Genomic DNA, 23,971 nt, shown 5'->3' with positions numbered 1-23,971 from the left:
TATATTCTGAGATATTTAGAAGAGAAGAATGACAAGAGATTCAAGTTAGATTCAGTTCTAAAATGTCAGACACATGATACAAACACAAACAATGAAGCAATGGTGAAAGACGTGACAATATGTTAAATATGCTATTTAAGGCCATGCTCAAGGCTGAGCTCAGGCGACTGAAGAAGATCGCTGCAAGATATAGTGAAACACACAGTGTTTGGTAAAGTGTTAAATGGGATACCTAAACATAAAAAATACCTTTAAATATAATATATTAATCCACTAAACATATAGGTATCCTCTTAAAGAATGTGTAGCATTTAATTATCGATGAAATTCAATAAAGATGATTTACTTATTACTTCATATGAATGTGGCTTACGGGGGAGGGTGGTTGAGATGGTTCTGGGAGGTTAAGATGCCATTTTCCCACTAGATGGCAGTGTATACTAGGGAGAAGAACAAAACAACTTTGTTCTCGGTCGAGTACTTCTTCTGCTGTTGATGTAAAATGCAAATAAAACTTTCGCACCACCGAAATCATTCTTGAAGCACAAGGTGACAACAGGCCACAATGTATTGAAATTGAATAAGAAGGAAACGGTAAAAGTGAGTGACATTGTTCCTTGCTTCCTGGTTCTTTATTCGCCAAATTGGCTCGCCTTGTCGTGGTCTGTCACGCGGGTTTTGAAAACACAGTGCATGCCTCATACGCTGCTTGTAATCTGTCACTGCATCTAGTTACAGTAGTGAGGTTGTCAACGTCTGGGAGGTTTTTACGCTTTGGAATAGCTGCAGAGACATCCCTGGCCTGGGTCTTGCTCAGATGCCACCCTTGGCAAGATCGGGTGTCAAAGGGAGTAAAAGGTAAGGGATGTTTTTCTGATGCTAGCTAATTACTGTCTGTTGCGCACACTAACACAGAAACACAATTCATATAGTTCCACATTGTTTGTTTGTATGTATGTATGTATGTATGTATGTATGTATGTATGTATGTATGTATGTATGTATGTATGTTTGTATGTATGTATGTATGTATGTATGTATGTATGTATGTATGTATGTATGTATGTATGTATGTATGTATGTATGTATGTATGTATGTATGTGATTTCGATGTTGATATGTAACATACCCACATCAAGAAGGACTTGCTACAGTGAAAACCTCCGCAGTGTGCTTCTGAACAATTTGTACATAATTTAACATGATGAATAATGGCTGAACCTGGAAGTAGAATAAAGAAAAGTACAGTTATTACAACACTCGTAGTAAGTCACCCCAAAGTCAGTGCAGGAGCCTATTAAACATTGAATTGCAACATTTCTCTTTTTCACATAAAGGCCAAAATTAGACTGGAGGTTTGTGCTGAGATTCTGCAGCATACAGAGGGTTCTCTTCCCGTCATGGACCAGCCAGAACGTGTTGATGTTTGGGACACTACTTGGCGTCACACTCACAGGTAGGCCTACATGTATGTTTCTGTACACTGAACATGTGAACCATGCCATGACGGCAAAAAAAATACAAATAACAATAACAACAATTGTTTGCTTCCCTTTCCCACTAGCAGTGTGACTGCTTCTGGCACCTATTCATAGAGAGAGTCTTACTTGCGATGATTGTGATCTACAGTTGTTTCACTTACTTTAAGCGAATGTACTTATTGCAAGGCACTTTGGATAAGAGTGCCTGCTAAATGACTAACTTTTTGAAATGTAAGTTGGCTGTACTGAGCTATTGCTCAGTTTTTCCAATTGGCCTGCAGTTGGAAATCAATCACTCACTCAGGCGGAGTACAAGGCTGCAAGCTTATCTATACAAACATTGGGATGAGCTACATGGGCTTGTTTTTACGAGGAGTCACTTCTCACATTGCGCCAATTCATCTTTTCTTCTCAGAACAGCTGATCATTTACCAAGTGGGTGTCATTCCAAGCCAGTTCTATGAGGTCCTGGGCGACAAGGACTATGCTGCGTTCAGGAGCCTGGTTGGGTTGGCTTTTCTGCTTATACTGATTAACTCCACAGTAAGTCAATGTAGGTGGGGTAGTTTGCAAACACATTGGCCTCCTTCCCAAATGTCGCCAAGTCAGAGTGACATTTATGTTATCAATCTGAACAGAGACTGACAGTAAAGTTTACACCATGTGTACTCTTTATAATTACGTCACGTTTTTCCAATTTTAAAACCTGAGGATTTCTAGAGATTTCAGGGATATCACTTCCCACTGAAAAGCATCGCATAGCAATGCTTGGCAATTAAACCACTACATCATGAGAATATTTATTGATAAGCTGCATGATACTTAGATATACATAGCCTGAGAGTGTCAATAATAAGTTTGCTAAAGTAGTGGTTCTAAATTGTGGTAGTGGTATCTCTTATCCTGAATTCTCTAATCTATATCTTCTGTAATTGAGTCAATAAATCACTTTTTTTACGAGGTCAGGTCAGCCTCTTCTTTCGCTGTGTGATAAAACCTGCCCTAAAGTGGTGCCTCACTTGAAAGCGAGGTGTGATTATCATTCAGGAACTTAGAAACAATGGAGACCCAACTGAAGCTATTTTAATATAACAGGATCCAAAAATAGCCGTTCTTTTTTTTAACTTGTATTCGTTCTAGGAACTCAGTCAGTCGTACTGTAGGCTCAACACCTTCTGCATGCCCATGTCCATTTACAGTGTTTCTCTCTCTCTCTCTCTCTCTCTCTCTCTCTCAGCTGAAGAGTCTGGACCAGTATATCTGCAGTCAGATGTATGTGAGCTGGAGGAAGTCTCTAACAGAGAGTCTACACAAGGCCTACTTCCAGGGAAGAGTTTACTACACACTCAATGTACTCAGGGAGGACATCGACAACCCGTACGTTTAAACACACACACACACACACACACACACATACACACTAACATCACCTCACCCTATCATCCATATATGCATATATATATATATATACACAATGCAACCTTTCTCACATCCACCAGGATCTTTATCTTAGCTGGTCAGAATACAGTAGATACCTTTTTTGTTTGTGTGTTTGTTTGTTTGTGTGTGTGTGTGTTTGTAGAGACCAGCGTATCAGCCAGGACGCAGAGAGGTTATGCAAGCAGATGAGCACCATGGCCAGTCGACTCATCGTCTCCCCTTTCACCCTGGCCTACTACACCTACCAGTGCTTCTACAGGTCAGCTTGGTGGTTCAGTTCCTGATTCGTTTTAAAAATGTTCATGGAATACAGTGCCCCTACGTAAGTAATGGGACAGTGAAGCATTATATATTCATTTGTCAACAACGGCAGAGCTGTGACAGCGGTAGTGAGTCTATTTGCCTTTTTCTTGGGGGTATTACACCTCGGCAAAACAACCACCAGGGGTCATCGTTGTGCAATTCGAATGGATAGGTTTACTGTATAGTACCTCAATGTAATTTGCAAGAGTAGGCCACAGAACCGATGGATTTTCCAAAACGATGTGCTGACCAAACTTAACGCAGTTAGGTAGATGGCCTATAGAAAGGTGAAGTCTCTTGGAAGTTTTCCCTGCTGTAGGTACTAGGAGATGAGATTGAGGAGATGAGATATTGAGGTAGTGATTGGAAACGTGTACAGTGTAAATTGTGTTCTGTCTCACTCATGCCCCATCCCTTTCCCTCTTGCCAGCACTGGCTGGATAGGTCCTGTTAGCATCTTCGGCTACTTTGTGGTTGGGACCATTGCCAACAAAGTGCTAATGGGGCCTATCATTGCTACACTTTTTGAGCAAGAAAAACTGGAGGGAAACTTCAGGTATGGAAATTCTAAATCCACTCCTTAACTTGTATATGCCTCTTACTAAGTTGGTGTGTTTTTATGCATCATATGTTTGGATTAGACTCTAGATATTGTTACCTAGTCACAGGTGACAGTTTGCCTATCCTGAAAAGCAAACGTGTGAGGTCAAACTTTGGTCACCCAACTACCACCCTCTCTAACAGAGGTGTTGGATATTGTGACTTTTTTTATTCAGAATTCAGTTTTTTTTATTTTTTTATATTTGCACTTATCTTTTATTTCTTTACTTTACTTTTTTATAACTTTACTTAAGTAAGTCCCATTAAGATATGCATTTCTTTTCAAGGGAGCCCTGGCCAAGATGCCTAATATTTACAGTGTTTATATCGTCATTTAAAGAGGAAGTATTTGATGTAGACTTTGGACGAAAGCTGTTTTGGACATCATCAGAGAAATGTGTCAGCAAAAATAAATGACAAAATGTTTCTTCACTTGAGAGGTCAAAGAAGTGCCATTGTTTTTACTTCCAGGTTCAAGCACATGCAGATCCGGGTCAACGCAGAGTCGGCTGCCTTCTACAGGTCAGTCAGTTGGACTTCATTCATTGTCATAAATGGGTTTTGTTTGCTGCTTTTTCTTGTGTAGTAGTAAAATGTATTCTAATTGGGATTTGTGCTGTTTTGCAAAAACAAAATGTCTGTGTACAGAGCTGGGAAAGTGGAGCACATGAGGACTGACCGTAGATTGCAGACTCTGCTACACACCCAGAAGAGCCTGATAAACAAGGAGCTCTGGCTTTACAGTAAGGCCAACAACTCCACACACACGTACAGCTTACTCACATCCATTTGAACCTATTAGGCTATTTCTGTAAGAGTTCTAGAAGCTTAATTTACAGCTTCTAGAACTTCTAGAACTGACACATCAAGTAGCCCCCTCTCTCCTCTCCTTTTGATCCTTCTGTCCTCTCTCAGTTGGAGTGAACACCTTTGACTACCTGGGGAGCATCCTCAGTTACATCGTCATCGCCATTCCCATCTTTACTGGGGTGTTCGACGGGCTCAGCCCTGGGGAGCTCAGTGCCCTCATCAGTAAGGTAGGCCGTTGGAGTGTTTTAGCATGGTTTTACCCATCTCCTCTATTGCCATATGCGGTTCCACGACTCAGCAGGCTAGCTAGATGCTAAGTGGGATCCTCGGGACGACTCTACCCTTAACCGTAACCTTACCCTTACTGTTTTAAATCTTAATTTTCTCTCTCTCTCTCCCAGAATGCCTTTGTTTGCATCTATTTGATAAACTGCTTCACCCAGCTAATAGACCTGTCAACCACTCTGTCAGATGTGGCGGGATACACCCACAGGTACCATAACGCATACTAATCGTGTGTGTGTGTGTGTGTGTGTGTGTGTGTGTGTGTGTTCGTTCTGATTAAGTGTTGTTTGCTCTTTCATGATAGATGAACAACATCCATTTTGTGTGTGTGTGTGTGTGTGTGTGTGTGTGTGTGTGTGTGTGTGTGTGTGTGTGTGTGTGTGTGTGTGTGTTCCCTGAACCTCATTGTCATTTTGTGTCTACTGGCTAGGATCGGAGAGCTAAGGGAGGTGATGGAGGACATATTGAGGACGCAGTGTGACTATGACCCCGCATCAGGGGACACGTACGACTTTGACAGGTACAGCAGTCTTCTAATTGTATTTATACATGGTAACATTGCTTAGAATATAAGCTTGTTTTACTCCATTGTTTGTAAACAATGCAATTGTAAACAAACACTCTATGACTTCAAAACATGGTTAAAGTTTTTGGAAACTTTGTTATTTCGACTCTTACAAGTATTAATTTATGTTATTCCAACTGAGAATACTTGTTAAAAAAATGTGAGGATAGTCATGTTTTTTTCCCCCCAAAACCGGAAGTATTCTCTGAAAGATCTTCTCTTTGTTTATGCATTAAAACACTGTCCATCCCTATAGCCAAAGAAAATGCATATCCTGTGTGTGTTCTATAGCTCTAACCAATCCATCTCCATCTCTGCCCCTCCTAAACAGTGACCTGAACGTCCACGCCGTCCCAGCAGACACTGCTTTCATCCTGGACCGTCTGTCCTACAGGTCTCCCTTCTCTGAGGAGCTTCTGGTTAAAGACCTGAGTCTGAGGATCAGCCAGGGCTCCCATTTACTGGTGGTGGGTAACACAGGCACTGGGAAGACCTCCCTACTGAGGGTCCTCAACCGCCTCTGGGAGGCCTCCAGTGGTGAGGGGCTATGTTTCAATATCTACACCAGCACAGAAAAAGAGATGGTTCTCACAAACATTTGCTGCATGATTGGTGTGTCATCCCCTGTTGCATTTGAAAGAGACATTGAAAAGAGTCAAATGAAGTGACTGCCCTCACTTGGCTCTGTTGGCAACCATATTATTTTATTTATGTTGTGTCTGTGGTCCTCAGGTTTTGTCCAGATGACTTCGTGTTTCGGTCCCAGGGGGGTCCTCTTTTTGCCCCAGAAGCCCTACCTGACCGACGGGACCCTTCGAGAGCAGGTACCCCAATGACTAGAGAAGTGGTTCCCCAAACATTTATGTATGGTGGTGACCAATTTAAAGCCTCTCGAATTCCCTTCTGACCCACCAAATAGACACAATCATCTTTGTTACCACAAACAAGTCAGTCTTTAACAGTAACCTGCCACTTTGGAAACACTAGATTCTGTTCTCTCTCTTCAACAGGTGATCTACCCACTGAAGGAAATTTACCCTGCATCAGGTATTTATATAATATACATGTACTACTATACTATGTAATGTACTACTATACTATCTGAGTAAGTAATGCAACTCGATATTCAAAAACCTGTGTACTTGGGGAATCAACAACTACCAAGGTATTTTACCTAAACTAATCCTTAAAAAAAAAAAAAAAAAAAAAGTCTCAAAATCTCTGTTATTGGGCGGTTTCTTCGCAGGGTCAGTGGACGATGAGAGAATCATTCAATATCTGGAGTTAGCTGGAGTGGTAAGTGTATCCAGTGACCTCCGTGACTATTGGGAAGAAGAAGCATGTTGTTTTCGTTTAGCTCTATACTCCCAAAAGTCTGATTTGAAATCAGACTATTACTATGAAATTAAAGTAGAGATTCTCAGCTTTAATTCAATGTTTTGAGACTGAAAAATCAGACACATAGCCAAAACCTTAGACTTACCAAAATCAACAGTTTGTAACATCCATTAAAAAAAGAAAAAAAGCACTGGTGAGCTCGGCAATCACAAATGGGCTGGTAGGCCGAGGAAGACTTCTACAATGGATGGCTGAATCATAATTAAGAAAAAACCAATCCAACTCTGATCAGGAACACTCTCCAGGAGGCAGGCGTCTCAGAGACTACCATCCGCAGAATACAGTCTTGCAGACAGATGAGATGAATGTTGTCAAGTACCAGAGTGATTGCAAGAGGAATGTTTGAAGAACAAACTGTTAGAGTACAGAGCTAAAAGAAGACAAAATGCTTCCTCTTTCCAATGCTTATGGAGGGCACTGTATTTTATTATGTATAATTGGTCTATATACTGTAACTGGTTTAACTATAAACTCTCTATGTTCTAGTCTGGTCTACTGAGGAGGACAGGTGGACTGGATGAACAGGTAGACTGGAGCTGGTAAGAGAGAAACTGTTCTTTTTGGTTTTCTTTATACCCAGTGGGTAAGAATTGACCATGCAGTCCTGATCTTAGTGTATGGTTGGTCCATGTCTGGGGAAAATAAATCTGTTCCTCACTCACTCTTCTCTTGATCAAATTTGCCACCCACCTGTACCTGAGAATAATTTGAGTACCAAGTATAATAGTACACCTTGATTATTTAATTGTATTTAATTCAGTTCATAAAGTGAAGCAAAAACAACAGGTGACACTAACATGACTGTAATGCTGTCCATCTTTAACCCCGTAGATTTCTTACTGTAACTCTTTTGAGCCATTGGCTATGGCTACTGTCAATGGCTTTACCTCCTCTTTTTACCACCTCCTCTCTCTCTGCAGGTATGACGTCCTTTCACCAGGGGAGATGCAGAGACTTTGTTTCGCACGGCTTTTCTACCTGCAGCCTAAGTATGCAGGTCTGTACCCACATCAGAAACAATGCTAAGCTAACCATAGCGTAGGATTGCTTCGGTAATTTTCCTAGCGAGGGACTTCACAAATGGACTACAATTGAAGCCACTGTGTATAAACACATCCCACAAGGAACAATCCTTACTGTGTGTGCTGGTGCTGCTAAAGCTGACTTCCTGTTTATTTGTACCATGCAGTGTTGGATGAGGCGACCAGTGCGTTGACGGAGGAGGCCGAGGGACAGCTGTACCGTGCCTGTAAGCAGCTGGGAATGACCCTGGTTAGTCTGGGCCACCGTAGCAGCCTGGAGAAGGTACATGTGCTGGACCAAACTTCATTGTAAAATGTGCATACGTCAATTGTTCATGTGTGTAGAGATTATCAAAATAGTGTTTCCTAATTTTTTTTTGAATGTGAGGAAATTATGGTATGCAGACGTAGAAAGATAAACATCTAACTTTAATTTTTAAATCAAGCCCCTGGTCTTTTAGATGAGCACATTCACAGAATATGGTGGGATGTGTACTGTAACAATCCTGGGTCCCCTCTGTTCTCCCACAGCACCACGACGTCCTGTTAAAACTGTGTGGAGAGGGCAGGTGGGAGCTGACCAAACTGAAAGAGGAGTGACCACTTTGCACAAGAAGTGACGCCCACCCAACCAAAAAGTGCCTGCAGCCTTCTCTGAGTCAGTACCGGTAACTAACTGCCAGTGTGAATGCCGCTTACTTATCATGGAATAGGCCTAAATTGATTAAAACTGAGGGACTCAGTTAAATGTACTGTGCCTGATTTTAATGCATTAGGGTTGTGTCTTTATGTGATATGTGTCAACTACAATATTAAATAAATATCTTTTTTTACCGAATGGAATTTGTATTTTAAAAGCTTCTGCTGTCTGTCTCTTATGGTTTTAACAAAAAATATTTTCCAATTAGGTGGTAAAGTGGCATAATAAAACTATTTTCATATTTGTAACAAATTCAGCTCCATTGTGTGCTTAATGGTTATAGCTTGATATTACTCACCTCATTGTCTGTATAAAACAGGGGAAAGCAACGTGGTTTTAAAGCACTATGCATCATGCAATAACAGCAGGAGAACAGTAACATGCATATCATCTATGCGCAATAACTACAATATCAAATAATCCTTTCTGTGGATTGATCACAAAACCTTATCACTGGCAGTATAAGAGCACAAACTCAAGACTACACATTAGACTGGCAGACATTATGCTGTCAGATATCCAGTTGTTTGAGGTCCTGCAAGCTTACGCTTCCCTCTAGATTTGTGGAATGGTTAGATACAGAGAAAGTGGCACAAGGGGGAAATGGTACATATCACAACTGCTGCCCGTTTCCCCGGAGTTGCTGATGACCCTGGATGACCTCCTGTACCACCGCGGGGTCGTCCAGCGTGCTGAGGTCACCCAGCTCGTCCGTGTCCCACTCCACCACTTTCCTCAGCACCCGCCGCAGGATCTTCCCCGAGCGTGTCTTCGGCAAATGCTTCACCACCTCCACAAGGGACAAAGTCACTTATCATGATTATCATGATCATCAACATGATCTAACGACACTGTAAAAAAAACACTTGTGTGTTATCATTACTGGTGTCTGTAAGCAACTTCCAGTTGCTTCAAATAATGAAAAATACCCATTGATTTTGAAGAATATCATAGAATTGTGGTATGCATTTTCACATGCAAATGAGATGAGAACTCATAGGACACACTTGCGCCATTGTTTTTTTGTTGATAGCCCACTCTTTGATGGAATGCACATCTCACAGAGTGGGTTTAAAAATGTTGCTGTTTTCATCTAAAATTTCAGTTGTTTTTATTTAAAACAGTTCACAATGAGTAAAGAAATATCGCTCATTGCTTATGATACACTAACTGTCACTCAACCATGAATGTTATTTTCCACTCGGAAATCATCCCAGCACAGAGGGGTCCGTTCCATCTGGCCAGCGTTATTAGCCGATTATTCAGCTGTGATCAGAGGGGTAATCCTACTGACATTAATTGCTCATCTCAAATGTTAAAGGTGCAATCTGTAATTCCGTGACACTTTTTTGGAAAACAACTGAGGGATGAGGGCTGGGGAAAATATAACCACTCGCCTGGGGTGGTCCAGTGGTCCAGCACCACAGCCTACAGTGCACACATATGCCCATGTCGGCATGGGTTCGGGTTCAAGTCCAGCCCATGCCCTGCTGACATACACAGTCTTTTTCTACTGTCTCTGTCTGGAAAAGAGTGGGAGTGGAGTGGCTGCCTCACTCCAAAAAAGAACCTTTAAAAAAGGAACTAAGACAACGGTAGTCTATAAACTAATTAGAAACACACATACAAATAGTTTTTTTTTAATAAAATGGCAGTAGACCTACCTGTATGAAGTCTGGACAGGCGTACTTTGCTATACTCATGGACACCATCCCCTTTAGCTGCTCTGCAAGAATCTCCTCTGGAACATCCACCCCCTCCTTGAGCACCACAAACACATACACACCTGTGCAGACAAGGGGACCTGGTCACTGACAGAGCTGAACAACTACTGCTCATGATTCTCATTCGTGTTTTATCTAGAGGTGATTGATTTGAAGGTGTAATCCGGATATGACGTTACCACGGGAAGTTGGATGACTTCAGGGATGTTTAATATTTACCATAGCAAGACATTTCCTCTCGCTAGTGATTCCCTAGGCTCACGAGCAGTGAAGTACCTAACCTCATTGAGACCAGAGGTGCGTCCCGAAAATGTTCAAATTTCAATTTGAGGTTCTTGGAATGTAACATCCAATGAAATTGCGAGCGCATTCTCCCATCGCTTCTTCCAGGTTCAATCCAAGCCAGATCGGCTAATCTAAAATTCTCCAGACATCCAAAAGAGGCGTGAGAACAATGTGACTTGGAGTTATGGCTACGCGAGACTAACCTCTACCAGACAATTGGCTCATCTCAGAGACCCATGAGACTTACCCTGGCCCTTGATGTCATGTGAGTAGCCAATGACTGCAGATTCAGCTACAGCAGGACACTGGTTCTGAAAGAAAATGTTAGAGAACCAGTTGAAATTATTTATGTTGGTTTTGCAATAAATAATGACTGGACCAGGATAGATTTATCCAGAGTAGCATTTTCTGTTGATGCTTTCCACTGCTATTATTGCCTCCTCTCCATTCGTTTTACATCTAAATACCTCAGGGTCGATTTGATTGGGCACACATGACCTCACCAGTGGCGTTTCCTGCCTCTGGGATTTGAGAAGGCAGATATTGAGAACAAAACTTTAGTAGGGGGTTTTCGGGGGCATGCTTTGCTAACTGCACTTTGCTCCTTGACTCGAAACGAGATTCAACCTGTGCGCATAAAACAGTGAAGGAACACAGTACACCTCTCTCACTTTAGCGATCAGCCCTGCCATGTTTGTGCTACTAGTTACTGTCTCTGACCACTACACTACTGTTGTAAATGTTTCTATTTGTCTTAAAATCTATTTTATTCTTGCTTTTTACATGGAAAAATTTGTTTTTACTCAAAATGCTGAGGAGGCACTGCCTCCCTCGCACCACATGCCCCTGGACCTCACATACCACCACGTCCTCGAGCTCTGCGGTCCCGAGCCGGTGGCCACTCACGTTGATGACATCATCAAGACGGCCAACAATCTGGTAGTACCCTTCCTTTGAGCGATAAGCACCATCGCCGGTGAAGAAGTAACCTATGGGTGTATAACGAGAGAGGACGTTGAATAAAAGACTAATGGATTAAAACCGCAAGGAAAATATTCATCCAAAGAAATTTGCTCTTTCACAAGAGAGTGGTCTCTCTATTGCTACGGCTGTGCATCCTAAGACCCTGCAGGGTTACCTGGGTAAGGTTGGCAGTAAGTCTCAGTGAATCTCTGGTGGTCGTTGTGGATGGTGCGGGCCATCCCAGGCCAGGCCTGAGAGATACACAGAGCTCCGGACGTGTCATTGGCACTCAGCACTTTGCCCTGAACGGAATAAATAATAGCACACGTATAGGCCAACTTTAATTGATAGCAGGGTACTTCATGAAAGAAACAGGATGCACTCCAGAATAGGTTGAACTTTATATTTTTCTTTTGATTTAATCAAAAAAAGAAAAACAGAAAGCAAGCCAGTATTTTTTCCAAAATATATACAGTGCCCTCCATAAGTATTGGAAAGAGGATGCATTTTATCTCCTTACCATGGACCATGTATAAAAAGGATTGTAATTTCTAAATGGTGAAACCAATCTAAAAAAAGAAAGCATTGAATGACAGCATATTTCAAAACTGATTTTGAATTATTTCCAAACTCTTGGAGTATAGAGCTAAATTAAGACAAAATGCTTCCTCTTTCCAATACTTATGGAGGGCACTGTATACATTCAATCTATTCTGGAGTGTGTCCCGTTTTCTTTCATGATGTTATTGCTATAAATTGAGGACCAGCACCCTTGTTAGTAAGTGTACATAAGTGTAAATATTTTCTGACAATGCGCATAGACCTTATTCTATATTAGCATAGTAACAATAAGAGTAGAGTGGGATGTCTGCTTGCAAACATACTGCACTAACTGTATGTCTTCATATACTGAGTGTATTCATATTGTAGGCACGCTCTTTTAATCTGGGATTATGTTTCTTCACTGTAATAAAATATAATGTTGTATATTGGTTGCACATTGGTTGTTCTTCAACACAGTTCCCCTGCTCTTCCAAATCCAATCACTACGAGGCAGATAGCGACAAACACAGAACAGTATGCCACCTAAACTCACAAACAGGCACAGCTGTAAAGCTCCCAAAAGCAGATTACGACCCAGGGAAAATGTTGTGCCTCTTAGTGAGAGAGAGGGAGATCGGCTCAGAGAGAAACCACTCCAACTGTTTGACCAATCTGTGCATTTCAAGAGCAAAAGCGACTATCGGCCACACCGCACGTGGTCGGCAGATTTTTAATAGGGAATTTGGCATGCGAGGGGAGTGAGGGGCGGGGGGGGGGGGGGGAGTGGGGGCGGTGTAAGAGTGGGGGCGGCTATCAAAAGTGACACAGCTGGTGCCTGTTTATAATCCCCCCTTGCCGATCTGAGCCCTCGACCCTCCCTGGTGATTGGCACACCACCTCGCTGTCCATGAGCACTGGCCTAATCCCGAAGAAGGGCCGCATGGCCATACCAGGAACGATCTCTGCGACGGGGTCCGACGGCCTGGGGGCAATGCAGATCCCACCTGTCTCTGTAAAAATGGGAATACAGGGATATGGGACAATGACAGAGAAATGTGTTCACTGCTAGTCTAATAATGCTGATATTGTTTGTAGGCAACACTTTACACTTTTGATTCAAAAGAGAGAAAGAGAAGTGAAAATGGAAAGGAGGGATAGGGCAGAGAGAAGTCAGAAAACAGCAAGCTTTTGGAAATGAACCGTTTGTTAGCATAAGCCCTCGCATTGCTACAGATGTCGAACAGCAAATTACTCCAATGCTAAGTAAATTAAATGCAATTAGGTTCGACTCGCTCCCTGAGACCCGCTAATCTGGTACTGGTGGCACCAGCAGAGGGGACCCTTTGTAACTAGGACACCAGATGATCCGACACGGGGGCGTGGTGCCAACAGCCAGTCAAAATCCCTGATTTCCCCCTCTAATGGGCTATTTGTGCATAGATCAAACCGCCGGCAATTATCAATAATGCCATTTACTCGTAATTGGAAAGGCAAAAAAAAAGAGTAAAATAACATAACGACATAATTCCCTTTCTGAAGTAGGATATTTGGGTCATATCTGTGTCCGTAATTCTCGATTTATGTGCATGTTTAATTATGAATTTTTGCCACTTGTGTGATAATTAACTTTCTTTTGGTGAATTTTGCAATCACTTAATGAATCTAATTTGTCGGGATTGAGGCTGAAATATATAGGGTCAATCTGAATTCAATCTGAATGCTTAGCCTCGAAATCTATTTATTAGCAAAATCAGCTTTGATTTCAAAACATGTTGTTATACCCGATACTAAGCTACTTTGGAGGAGTAATTTTGGTTGTGAGCCTGTTATTGTATTTAGTGCTAACATAATGATACAACAACGGTTTCAATATACTTAATATTCAATTCAGTCATGAACCCACTTCCATTTCTTCCCCATCTCCCTGAAGTATGTGCTCGAGGATTGACATTTACATTACATTTATGGCATTTAGCAGACGCCTTTATCCAAAGCGACTTACAACAAATACATTTGTTTAAGTAAGTCAATCATCTATCCAACAATCATCGTAAGACAAAGTAATCAATGCTCACACCAGGGGCCATTGGCAGTCGTAATGCCAGAAGGCATATATATATATATATATACTATAAGAAATACTATATATATATATATATATTCTTTTTTTAAATTATTATTTATTAACAGGAGAGAACTTGTACAGGGGGGAAGTGGGGGTGTTGTGGGGGTTAGGGTTAGTACAGGGAGGTTAGTGGGGGTGAAGAGGTCTTAGGAAGGACTGTTAAGATGTAGCCTGAAGAGATGAGTTTTCAATCTACGGCGGAAAGCGTTGGATGTTTTAAGCATGAGCTAGAGGGAGCTTCCACCACATCTCTTACACTTGCCCTTTTCGGTCCATACGGGGTGGCAGACGAGTGCACACACAGAGAGTTGGAGAAATTGAATTTGGCAAAGGCCATATTGGCCCCTAGATGTGACCTGATTTTCGAGAAACAAGTGTGATAACTTAAAGTAACTGGTGAACCCTTTTGCCACAGAAAACATTCAAACAATGCTCTGACAACATTACAGCAGCCATGTGGTATTATAAATGTATATCACAATATCACAGATACAAGTGTAGAGTATAAGAGAGATGGAGAGTGTTAATACGTAAAAATAATACATTGCTTAAAATACATATTTCATTCATCTCTCCTTGTCTCTGCTTTGCTCTGCTGCACAAAAAATAGGTATCAAGCCATATGAAAAAAACATGTGTTTTTCCAGAAGGGATACAAACATTCCATTGCAATGTCCTCAGAACAGGATGTGGTTTGTGTGTTGTGTGGGTGTGTGTGTGTGTGTTACATAACACAGTCGTTCTTGGAGAGAAGACAAATCAGTCTCCCCTTTAAGACTGACAGCCTGCAGTTGAAGCGCTCTTCCAGAAAAGTCCATGAACTCTACTCTTCTTTGTGGAGATTGTGCTTACGCTAGCAGTGAACCAGAACAACTGCACAAAGAGCAGCAGTGAAACAGCCTGTCAGCACATGATGTGTACTACAAAGAAGTAGTCTTTGATATAAAACATTTTTTTCTCAAGAAGGACACAAGAGCTGCTTAAAATGCAAAAATCAAAATGATCTTTATAGACTACACATAACTATGTATACAGGTAGAAATACTTTTTAGTCAAAATACCTACTTTATCGACAGTAAGAGTAGCAACACCTAGTCAAGGAAAGCAACAAGGTTTGCATGCTCTTATTCCTGCCCTGCACAGAAACACCTGGTTCTATTAATTCTCATCATAATGGGCAATTATGAGATCATAATGGGCAATTATGAGATCATCAAGAGCTTGACTGAAAGGAAAGCTTCTATACACTGTGGCTGTCCATGACCATGGTTGGTCCCCTCTTGTCTACATGATCACATTCAGGATAGCCAATGGCAGGATATAGCTCGCCCCAAGCGAACAAACTACCTGTGGAATCCACTGCATCTTGAGACGTAACTCATGTGGTGGAGGCGCTAACAGGCAGTGGTAGATATGACTATGTTTCATCCGTTTTTAAATGCAGTGGGCCCCGCGGCCACCAGGGGGCGTACTGTTTGACCTTGGGTTTGCAATGTGCATTTGATACATTTGGAAACTGATTTGGAAAGTGTTTTGCAGTATTCAAACAGCACATAAGATTAAATGTATGTAGGCCTAGTGTTTTTAAAATAACAAAGGCCTTTTGTATAGGCTAGGACTATCAATAGCCTATACTGTTTACTTGGGTTTGCAATGTTATTGTGTTTCAAAATACATATACATAAATGAAAGTGTTTTGCAATGTGTTTTGCTTTATTATGTACAGTTACAGAGTTACATTGTTGCCTATCCTATAGGCCTAACGGATGCTAAGGAATAAAGTAGCAAGGCGATTTCAACAGTTACCTGTCTGCCACCAGGTGTCCACCACTGGGCAGCACCCATCCCCCACCACCCGGTAGTACCAGTCCCATGCCTCTGTGTTGATGGGTTCCCCCACTGGGGAAGAGAACAGGAAAGGGTTAACAGCGCAAGACTTTTCTTTACCCACTAGCTGTAGCAGGCTTGGTGTTTTAGTACAGCAGGCAGGCATGTCGACAGGCTACTGTTGACCTCTAGGGAGAACACGGTGTGCCGACCAGGGGAAAGGAATTTGCACAGTGTTTATCTATTCACAGTGGATCAGAAACATAACACACTTACAGCATATGTGGAGCTATTCCGAGCTACAATATACAGTATATGGAACTGAGCCTTGCAGTGTTTATATATTCAACAAATAACTACATTTATCACTCCAGGACTTGGCCAGAGTGTGTTATTTACAGAGAAAACAGGCTAATGAAAGCATGAAACTGAACAATATGATACCAGGATATACTTAATAAAGGAAATACAACATGTTTCTTTCTTCAAATGGGGGGCGTGAATTTCTTAAGGTGTGAAATGGGGAAGTTGGGAGCTCTTGCAGTAGCCTACATCATAAGTATATGTGCCCACAACAGTAGCAATACAGTTACTCTCTCAGTCATGGATCCATCCCTTTAAGACCAAGTGGTTCGGACATGGTCCTAAACCATCCAAGGTAACAACATTATGTTGCCACAATGTAAGACTTGTGACCAACCTTCTCACAACCTATTTACAACGTTTCTTATTTGGGATGCTACGTCAATGGTACACTCAATACAATGTGGTTTGCAGGGATAGGGTTAGGACCCTATCCCATTGTTAGCTAAGCGGGGCCCTTGATGTTTGACATACCAGAACCCAGGGTTTTGAGGGAGGAGCGGTCATATTTCTGCACCCACTCGTCTTTATACTTGCGGAGCAGGCGTATGGCGGTGGGAGCGGCGTAGAATTGGCTGATCCTCAGCCTCTGTACCATCTCCCAGTACCTGCCTGCATTGTCATAACATGTCATTGTCAGTGTCACACAATGGGTATACTGGGCCTCTAAACTTAAAGGGATAGTTCACCCAAATGACAAAATCGCGTATTTGGTTCCTTTCCCTGAAAGGAGTCTATGGACAAGGGCAGACTTCAGCCACTCCCATTTTTAACCAGAAATCAAAGAACCAACCATATGATTTTGTAGTTTGCGTGAACTTACAATTTAAAATCTTCCCAAAAGACAATTCTCAATGTCTGACATATCAGATGTTAAAAGGCAAGAGGAGGACAGAGACGTACAGTAAGACACTAATCACAAGTAATACAGAAAACAAAATCACACGTGGTGTAATAGCATTTTAAATCACCAGCTTCGTAAGCCTACTGGATATACACAATGGGCTATATTTAGGACGGAAAGTATGCTAGGTGGAAGTACAAGTTGTAAACTGTCATATGCCTTGCTACAATTTTCACGAGACAATTCAAGAGCCTTAGACCTGAGTGTACTTTAAAAAATATCACATTATTGTTCAACGATGACAGATGTTTTAATAAAATGTTAGCTTAAAAGGAGCAGGGTGTAAGTCTGTTGGAAATCTGCCACCTCAGTTCGAAGTTCCAAACAACAGCATCCACCCTAATAATAATATAACCCTCCAAAATGGACTTGCAGTGTCGGACATTAGCTGTTGTGTTTCTGCAGGCGTGAAGCCACCAGAGACAGAAAGGCTAACATTGGATATTGTCTGATTTATTATCTCGAGTGACACATTGTATGGTTAAGCACAAACCCCCCCCCCCCCCCCCAGGAAAATGTGTTCTTCGTTGTAGCTTATCCCTTGCCAAACTATAGTGTGTTGTTGTGAGCAGTAAGGATATTGGACAAATAAAAGCGAATGTTAGCACTGACGCTAACATCAGTTAACACCTGACACTCAGAGCTAGGCTTTTGTAAGCGTCCTCACCTGGGTCAGGGTATACAGGTGTACTCTCAAACAGGACGGTGGTCCCCCCATTGGACAAAGGTCCGTAGACGACATAGCTGTGCCCCGTTATCCAGCCAATGTCTGCCACACAGCCAAACACATCCCCATCATGGTAGCTGAACACATACTGGCAGTGAGAAAACAATAAAGGTAGGAGGTTAGATAATGACCCACCGTGATTGAAATGAAGTAGGAGTACCTGATGAATAAATGAATAAACAACACTTGATATTAAAGATACACTACGGATGTTTAATTGCTGATTGTTAGAGTTAAATAAATGTAAATGTTTGCTTGAGTTGTGATTTTTTTATAACATGCCACTATAAAATGCCACTTTAGACCAGTCGACATCTGGATAAAAACGTCTGTTTACATTTCACTTTTTACATTTTACATTTACATTTATTTAGTTTTATATTTAGGTAAATATTGTTATTGTTGTTGTTTCTTATTTTTATTATTTACACTTCTATTGCACTGTTGGAGGAGCCCAAGACTTAAGAATTTCATTGCCAGCGATTGCTCTGTAACTGTTGTGCATATGACAATAAAACCATCTTGAATCTTGAATCTTGAATCTTGATTGGATGGTTAATGTGGGGCTTTTTTATGACACTCAGTATATTATTTTGGATAATCTAATTGGTTCTGGTACCAAGAGCATGGGCTTGTGGGTAGAAGGGGCATTCTTGTTGGCGAGATGGAGGAGTTGTCTCTGTTCCCTCTTCCTCCTTATTTCGTTTTTATTTTGTATAAAGGTGCACTGTAGTAGTCACACCATCATTGATGTTGCATTGTACGCTGACTGTTATTAGCACATTAGCATTAATTAGCCCAATTCAATTCTAGACGGCATTTAGAAATGTTTATGTAAATGACCACCGGCTGGTATGCGATACTACGCTACCCCATGTCAGCCTGTTGACTAGCATTGACTAGCCTGGAGTAGATAAGCATGTTTGTTCTTTTGATAAAAACACTACGGGTTAGACGTGTAGTAAGTGTGTGAGTGGGAGAGAGCTCACCCTGTGTGTGAGGGAGGCATAGAGCAGGTAACCAGCCTGAGTGTGGACCAGACCCTTGGGCTTCCCAGTGCTGCCAGATGTATAGAGCAGGAACAGCACGTCCTCGCTGTCCATGGCAACAGGCTCACACACCACATCCTCCTTCATCATCTCCTAAAGAGACAAACATGTCATCTATCTAAAGTCACATTTAAGTCATTTGTAAGTCTGTCCTTTTTAGATATGTATTGATGTGATAACATAGTTAAAAGATCTTCATAAATCTACACCAAAGAACTTATGAACAATGTGTCATTGGCTTTCCTATTGGCTCACTTCCTCCAGAGGAACGTCCTTGTCTGTCATGGCGACAGGGTTTTCTGTTCTCGTGGCAACGAGCACTTGCTGCACTAAGGGGCAGCTCTGGACGGCCATATCCACGGTCCTCTTCAGGTCAGTCACCTTGCCGCCCCTTACGCCCTGGTTGACCGTGATGACCATGCTGGACTGGGCTGAAGTAGGGGTAGAGTATTGACCGCAAATGCTGTCAAATGATTCTACCATTTCTGTGCAGAACCACACCATTTGCAGCTAAACTACCTAAATGGCCTGTTTATTCATATTCTTTGTGTACTTCATGTGCCATTTAGGGAAGCAAACTAATATTGCATTTTAGAAGAAGACACTGTGAATAGTATCATTTTTCATATCCATATTTTTTTTTTTATTCTGATTTTTATCAGAATAATTGTCTCTTCAAGCAACCTGGCTCTTAAAGTAGATATGAGAAGACAAATTGAGCAAAAACATAGTTTCCAATAAACTGAAAGGTAGCTGTAAACTAAACTCATACAGGCCAAAGCTAATGTTTGCACAGAATGGAACAAGACAGCGAACTGCCTCACTCAATCTCAATTCTGCCACTGAAGCCAGGGATTAGTGAGACCTGACCCCTACTCCACAAGGTGAAGTGGGAGACTCAACACTGAAACCTGTCAGTAAATAAGGTCAAAAGCCAATCAAAGCCTCTGACCCCGACCAATCAAGTAATCCAGAACTCTGATATGACCAATCATTACCTCCCGGTCATGGGGAATATAGTCACTTTTCAAAGACAGTTGTGAGGTCACACAGTTTTACATTGACACACGAGTTGGAAAGAATGACTTGATCCATGGTACTGAAGGAGAAGCAGACCTCATAGTGATTCTGTGATGTACGTTGATATGGAGGTTATACTTTCAAACATGAATAGCCTGTTGTTCAAGAGCTAAGAAATGTGCCACATAACCTTTCATTAGAAAGTAAATATGTTTTGGAAATTTGTAAAAATGTAAAAATGTCGAGAAGAAATTGCTATTTGTAACGAATTATCACTTCTGAGGCTTCATGAGGCTTCACAAGTCATCTACAGTATAAGCACATCCTACATAATGCAATACATACTTTCATTGGTTTAAAATAAGACTATGTCTCAACAGTCTTTTGTGCAGATCCCATCCAGATCCCATCCAGATCCCATCCAGATCCCATCCACAACTGACCAATCTCACCATTTCTGATACGGTCTGCCAGAGCCTCTGCGCTGAACCCAGCAAAGACCACGTTGTGGGAGGCGCCAATGCGGGCGCAAGCCAACATGGACGCCACAGCCAGGGGGCAAGGGGGCATGTAAATGGTGACACAGTCCCCCAATCGCACCCCATACCTCTTCAATAGGTTTCCCAGGCGACATGTCAGCTCCAGCAGTTGTCTGTGGCAAGAGATATCAATCAAGTTGGGTGATTAAGGGGGTGTGGGGGGGTCACAGTCAAATTATATCATGGATATTTACAATAGGAAAACCAGTTGTGCACCAGGATGCAGTGTATAACTAACTATTATGTACAAGGTATAAATTGTGAATTTCCCTAACCTGTAGGTGACCTTGACCTCCGACCCTGGTTCATCTCTCTCCCAGATCAAAGCAACTCTCTCTGGGCAGGTGTGAACGTGACGATCCAAGCAGTTTACTACACACACACACACACACACACACACACACACACACACACACACACACAGACACATGGTCTTAAAACTGTCAGTGTCATCTGCACTGTTATTCTTTCCAAAACAAATTAGCACAGAGCTCTGTGCCAGCAGAGCATTCTATGAATAGCTTGATTGTTTGAAGACAATGTCCTGGTAAATACTTTGAGATAAATACGTTGTTATTTTACAACAAGCGAGCCTCTGTCTCTGTGCAATGAAAATTACAACAGAGTGTAACTCCTGACGATAGTAAGTACGACACATTTATTTTCAGAATCATTCGAAAAGGTCAGTGGACCTGGCAGAAAAAAGCATTGGGCCTAATTTATCAAACGTGAGCAGAACAAATGTGTGTGTAAATCACTAGTATGTGCAATTGCACACACTTTTCGACATTCACAACATTGTGGTATTTCGAAAAACATACAGAGGAGCTTGTTAAAAAGCTAAGATTTAAGGTGGGCTTCTTTTATAAAAATAGATCTTGCCTTTCCCCGAACAGCAGACAGCGGATTGTGCAATCAACCTTCATGATTATGGTGATGACATCTACCAGTGCAGCAGCCACTACACTTAAACCTTTGGATGCCATCTACCATAGCGCCCTTCGCTTTATCACAGGTGATAGTTTTAATACTCATGATTGCATACTTTATCAAAAGGTTGGCTGGACCTTGTTAAAGTCCCGTAGATCTCTTCATTACTCCCTTGTTGTGTATAAAGCCTTACTGCATAACCTCTTGGCTTACCTAACCTCATTATTGAAATTCAAGAACATCAATGACCTAACTCGTTCTCAGAGTTGGTTAACTCTTGAGGTTCCTCGGGTCTCCACCGAATTGGGTAAATGTTGAAAAAAGTGTTTGTTTGTCTTGATTGTGTTTTATAATGTTGTCATTTTGTATTTGTATTATGTGTGGTTGTAAAATGTGGGTATGCAGGGCTCCCTTGTAAAAGAGACCTTGGTCTCAATGGAACTCCCTGCTAAAATAAAGATTAAAAAAAAGAAAAGAAAATTGTAACATTTGCAGCAAAATTCATGTTGCTAGATCTTTATTTGACAGGCCATTTTCAGTGACTCTTCTCCACCTCAGCTGGCTCTAGGCCTAGGAACATGTTTCCTATCCTACCAATCAAAATGATCAAGACCCATAAGCTATAATGAAACTGTATTTCGCGGGGAACTGTGCACCAAACACTGCTTAAAATAAACGACCAACTATGGGGAAATGAGGGTACGGTACACGGTAATGGACTGCATCAAGAACGGGCACGCCACTTGCGAACGGTTGGGATTTATCAGACCACATACAAATATAGGAAACATCTCCGATGTAGGCCTAGGGTTATCGTATGAACTGTTTATACGAAAACATATACGAATTAGAATATGTTGATAAATGAGGCCCACTGTGCATACGGCTTACACATGTTTGGATAGAGCATTATGAATGAGAAAAACATTAGCCCAATTCAATTCTAGATGGCAAAATGTATAAATAGCTGTGAAAATTCTTACCGGATACATTCAACTTTCCCCCTTCAAACCACTTTATTTTGCCTTGACTCAAATCACAGTTCTGGACGGTGTGAAAGGGACTTATCCAAGACAACCTTTGACGCGCTAATGCGCCCCAAAACCTGTCACTTTCGTTGACGGAAAACTCGTACAGTCCCAAATGGTTGACTACACCTTCGAATCCAACTGCCTCTGGCATGCATGCCGCTATATTGTAGCTTCTACCCAAACGTTGACAACATTTTAAAATCCGACGATTAAATGAAGAAGTGATCGAAGAGTATCTGAAGAGCGACCACATCATGACACTTCCTTTCCGCAAAAAATATGTTATCCTTTATCCCACAAAATGACGAAACAACATTTCAAAACATTTTAAATCATAACTCTAACAATAACTCTCTGGTTCGTTCTATCAAAAAAAACATACGTCACATTTGTGAAAAGTTTTAAAATAGAGAATCGAAAAGAATGCATTTAAAGGAATAACCATTGTGGGCCGACAATAATTGTTTTTAAGGTGCGCAAAAGTTGGACCACATCCATCAGCTGCACCCTTTCAATCCAACACAACAGAAAACATAAAGTGCACATCCGAAACAAATCTATAGGCCTGTCTATCTACAGAAAAATAAATGAACACAGGCCAAATAGGTTTGTAGCCTAAAGATAATATGTGCGTTTATGTAGGCGATATACTATTGCTGTGAATATTCCTGCTGCAATTTTACACCACAAACTATGGTCATCAGTGATATGGTTATGCAAATATTTTCAGATCTATATTTTGGTTTGTATGAAAATTATATTAACGTCTGTTTGAGGATTCTCTTACCAGGCCTTTTTTTTTTTAACCAATCTTTTTTATTTGTTTCTCTTTCTACCAGGCTTACTAATGCAAACAAAATACCCAAGGAGTCTTAATAACAATATTACTATTTATTATACAGAACAAAGAGACAAAACACAGCTTATTGATTTCCAACTACATGAACGTAGCTATATTTCATTTTCAATATTAACAATATTTACATCAGAGGTAAACTGGAAACCACTTTGTGAATTTCAAGTTATTCTTATCTCAGTTCAGTCATTTCAACATGTTGTTGAGTAGTTAAAATGAAGGGGGCAAAGTAACATATGTAGACTACATATTCTACCTTATCAAATATTTTGTCTTCCCAAAGTTGCATAAAACAAAAAGAGTAGCTGCCATGTTACAAAACAGTGGAAATCACATTGTATACAGAAAACATGATTTTAGTAGTTGGTGGATATCCATATCAGTTATCGTTAGATTAATATTTGGCCTGGAAATAATTTCCCCTCAGTACTGGAATGTGAAGGAAACATTCTTACCATCACAGTATTGATTTATGATGTGG

At 41.2% G+C, this 23,971-nt stretch overlaps 2 protein-coding genes across 5 annotated transcripts; one reads left to right on the top strand and one right to left on the bottom strand.

The window, feature by feature from the left end:
* The first annotated feature begins 503 nt into the window (after window positions 1–503).
* On the top strand, window positions 504–8,740 carry abcd4 (ATP-binding cassette, sub-family D (ALD), member 4). Its single transcript, XM_083689299.1, has 19 exons — window positions 504–858; window positions 1,338–1,456; window positions 1,897–2,024; window positions 2,719–2,858; window positions 3,064–3,180; window positions 3,655–3,780; window positions 4,296–4,346; window positions 4,473–4,567; window positions 4,740–4,861; window positions 5,036–5,127; window positions 5,350–5,439; window positions 5,816–6,021; window positions 6,217–6,308; window positions 6,495–6,531; window positions 6,731–6,780; window positions 7,369–7,421; window positions 7,803–7,879; window positions 8,072–8,187; window positions 8,436–8,740. Exons 1-19 carry the CDS (start codon window positions 818–820, stop codon window positions 8,502–8,504), a joined length of 1,821 nt encoding a protein of 606 aa, XP_083545425.1. The 5' UTR covers window positions 504–817; the 3' UTR covers window positions 8,505–8,740.
* A 144-nt stretch (window positions 8,741–8,884) lies between these two features.
* Window positions 8,885–23,007, bottom strand: LOC310818367 (acetyl-coenzyme A synthetase 2-like, mitochondrial). Of its 4 annotated transcripts, none has more exons than XM_083689294.1 (14): window positions 22,587–23,007; window positions 20,949–21,045; window positions 20,587–20,786; window positions 19,370–19,545; window positions 19,055–19,207; window positions 18,006–18,153; window positions 16,909–17,046; window positions 16,051–16,143; window positions 13,014–13,129; window positions 11,752–11,878; window positions 11,475–11,602; window positions 10,861–10,924; window positions 10,269–10,390; window positions 8,885–9,394 (listed from the first exon to the last, which is right to left on the bottom strand). In XM_083689294.1, exons 1-14 carry the CDS (start codon window positions 22,888–22,890, stop codon window positions 9,218–9,220), a joined length of 2,043 nt encoding a protein of 680 aa, XP_083545420.1. In that variant the 5' UTR covers window positions 22,891–23,007; the 3' UTR covers window positions 8,885–9,217. The 4 variants fall into 4 exon arrangements, with proteins under 4 accessions (XP_083545420.1, XP_083545422.1, XP_083545423.1 ...); XM_083689296.1 differs by having other exon boundaries at window positions 8,885–9,385; XM_083689297.1 differs by having other exon boundaries at window positions 11,520–11,602.
* Window positions 23,008–23,971: the final 964 nt, after the last annotated feature.

This window comes from Argentina silus (assembly GCF_951799395.1).
Source record: "Argentina silus genome assembly, chromosome: 17".
NCBI classification, from domain to species: domain Eukaryota; kingdom Metazoa; phylum Chordata; class Actinopteri; order Argentiniformes; family Argentinidae; genus Argentina; species Argentina silus.
The sequence above is the reverse complement of the archived record's forward strand: the minus strand, read 5'-3'. Positions and strand labels throughout refer to the sequence as shown.

What these genes read in the sequence shown, in the direction of transcription:
- LOC310818367 (XM_083689294.1), bottom strand. Translation starts at nt 22,890, where the DNA reads ATGATGTGGTCGCTCTTCAGATACTCTTCGATCACTTCTTCATTTAAT. An exon ending in CAGAGCTCGAGGACGTGGTG is followed by an intron (nt 10,925 to 11,474) that starts GTATGTGAGGTC and finishes ATTTTCTTTCAG; the next exon opens with AACCAGTGTCCTGCTGTAGC. An exon ending in ACATGACATCAAGGGCCAGG is followed by an intron (nt 10,391 to 10,860) that starts GTAAGTCTCATG and finishes TTGTCTGCACAG; the next exon opens with GTGTGTATGTGTTTGTGGTG.
- abcd4 (XM_083689299.1), top strand. Translation starts at nt 818, where the DNA reads ATGCCACCCTTGGCAAGATCGGGTGTCAAAGGGAGTAAAAG. An exon ending in GAGTCGGCTGCCTTCTACAG is followed by an intron (nt 4,347 to 4,472) that starts GTCAGTCAGTTG and finishes GTCTGTGTACAG; the next exon opens with AGCTGGGAAAGTGGAGCACA. An exon ending in ACGGGACCCTTCGAGAGCAG is followed by an intron (nt 6,309 to 6,494) that starts GTACCCCAATGA and finishes TCTCTTCAACAG; the next exon opens with GTGATCTACCCACTGAAGGA.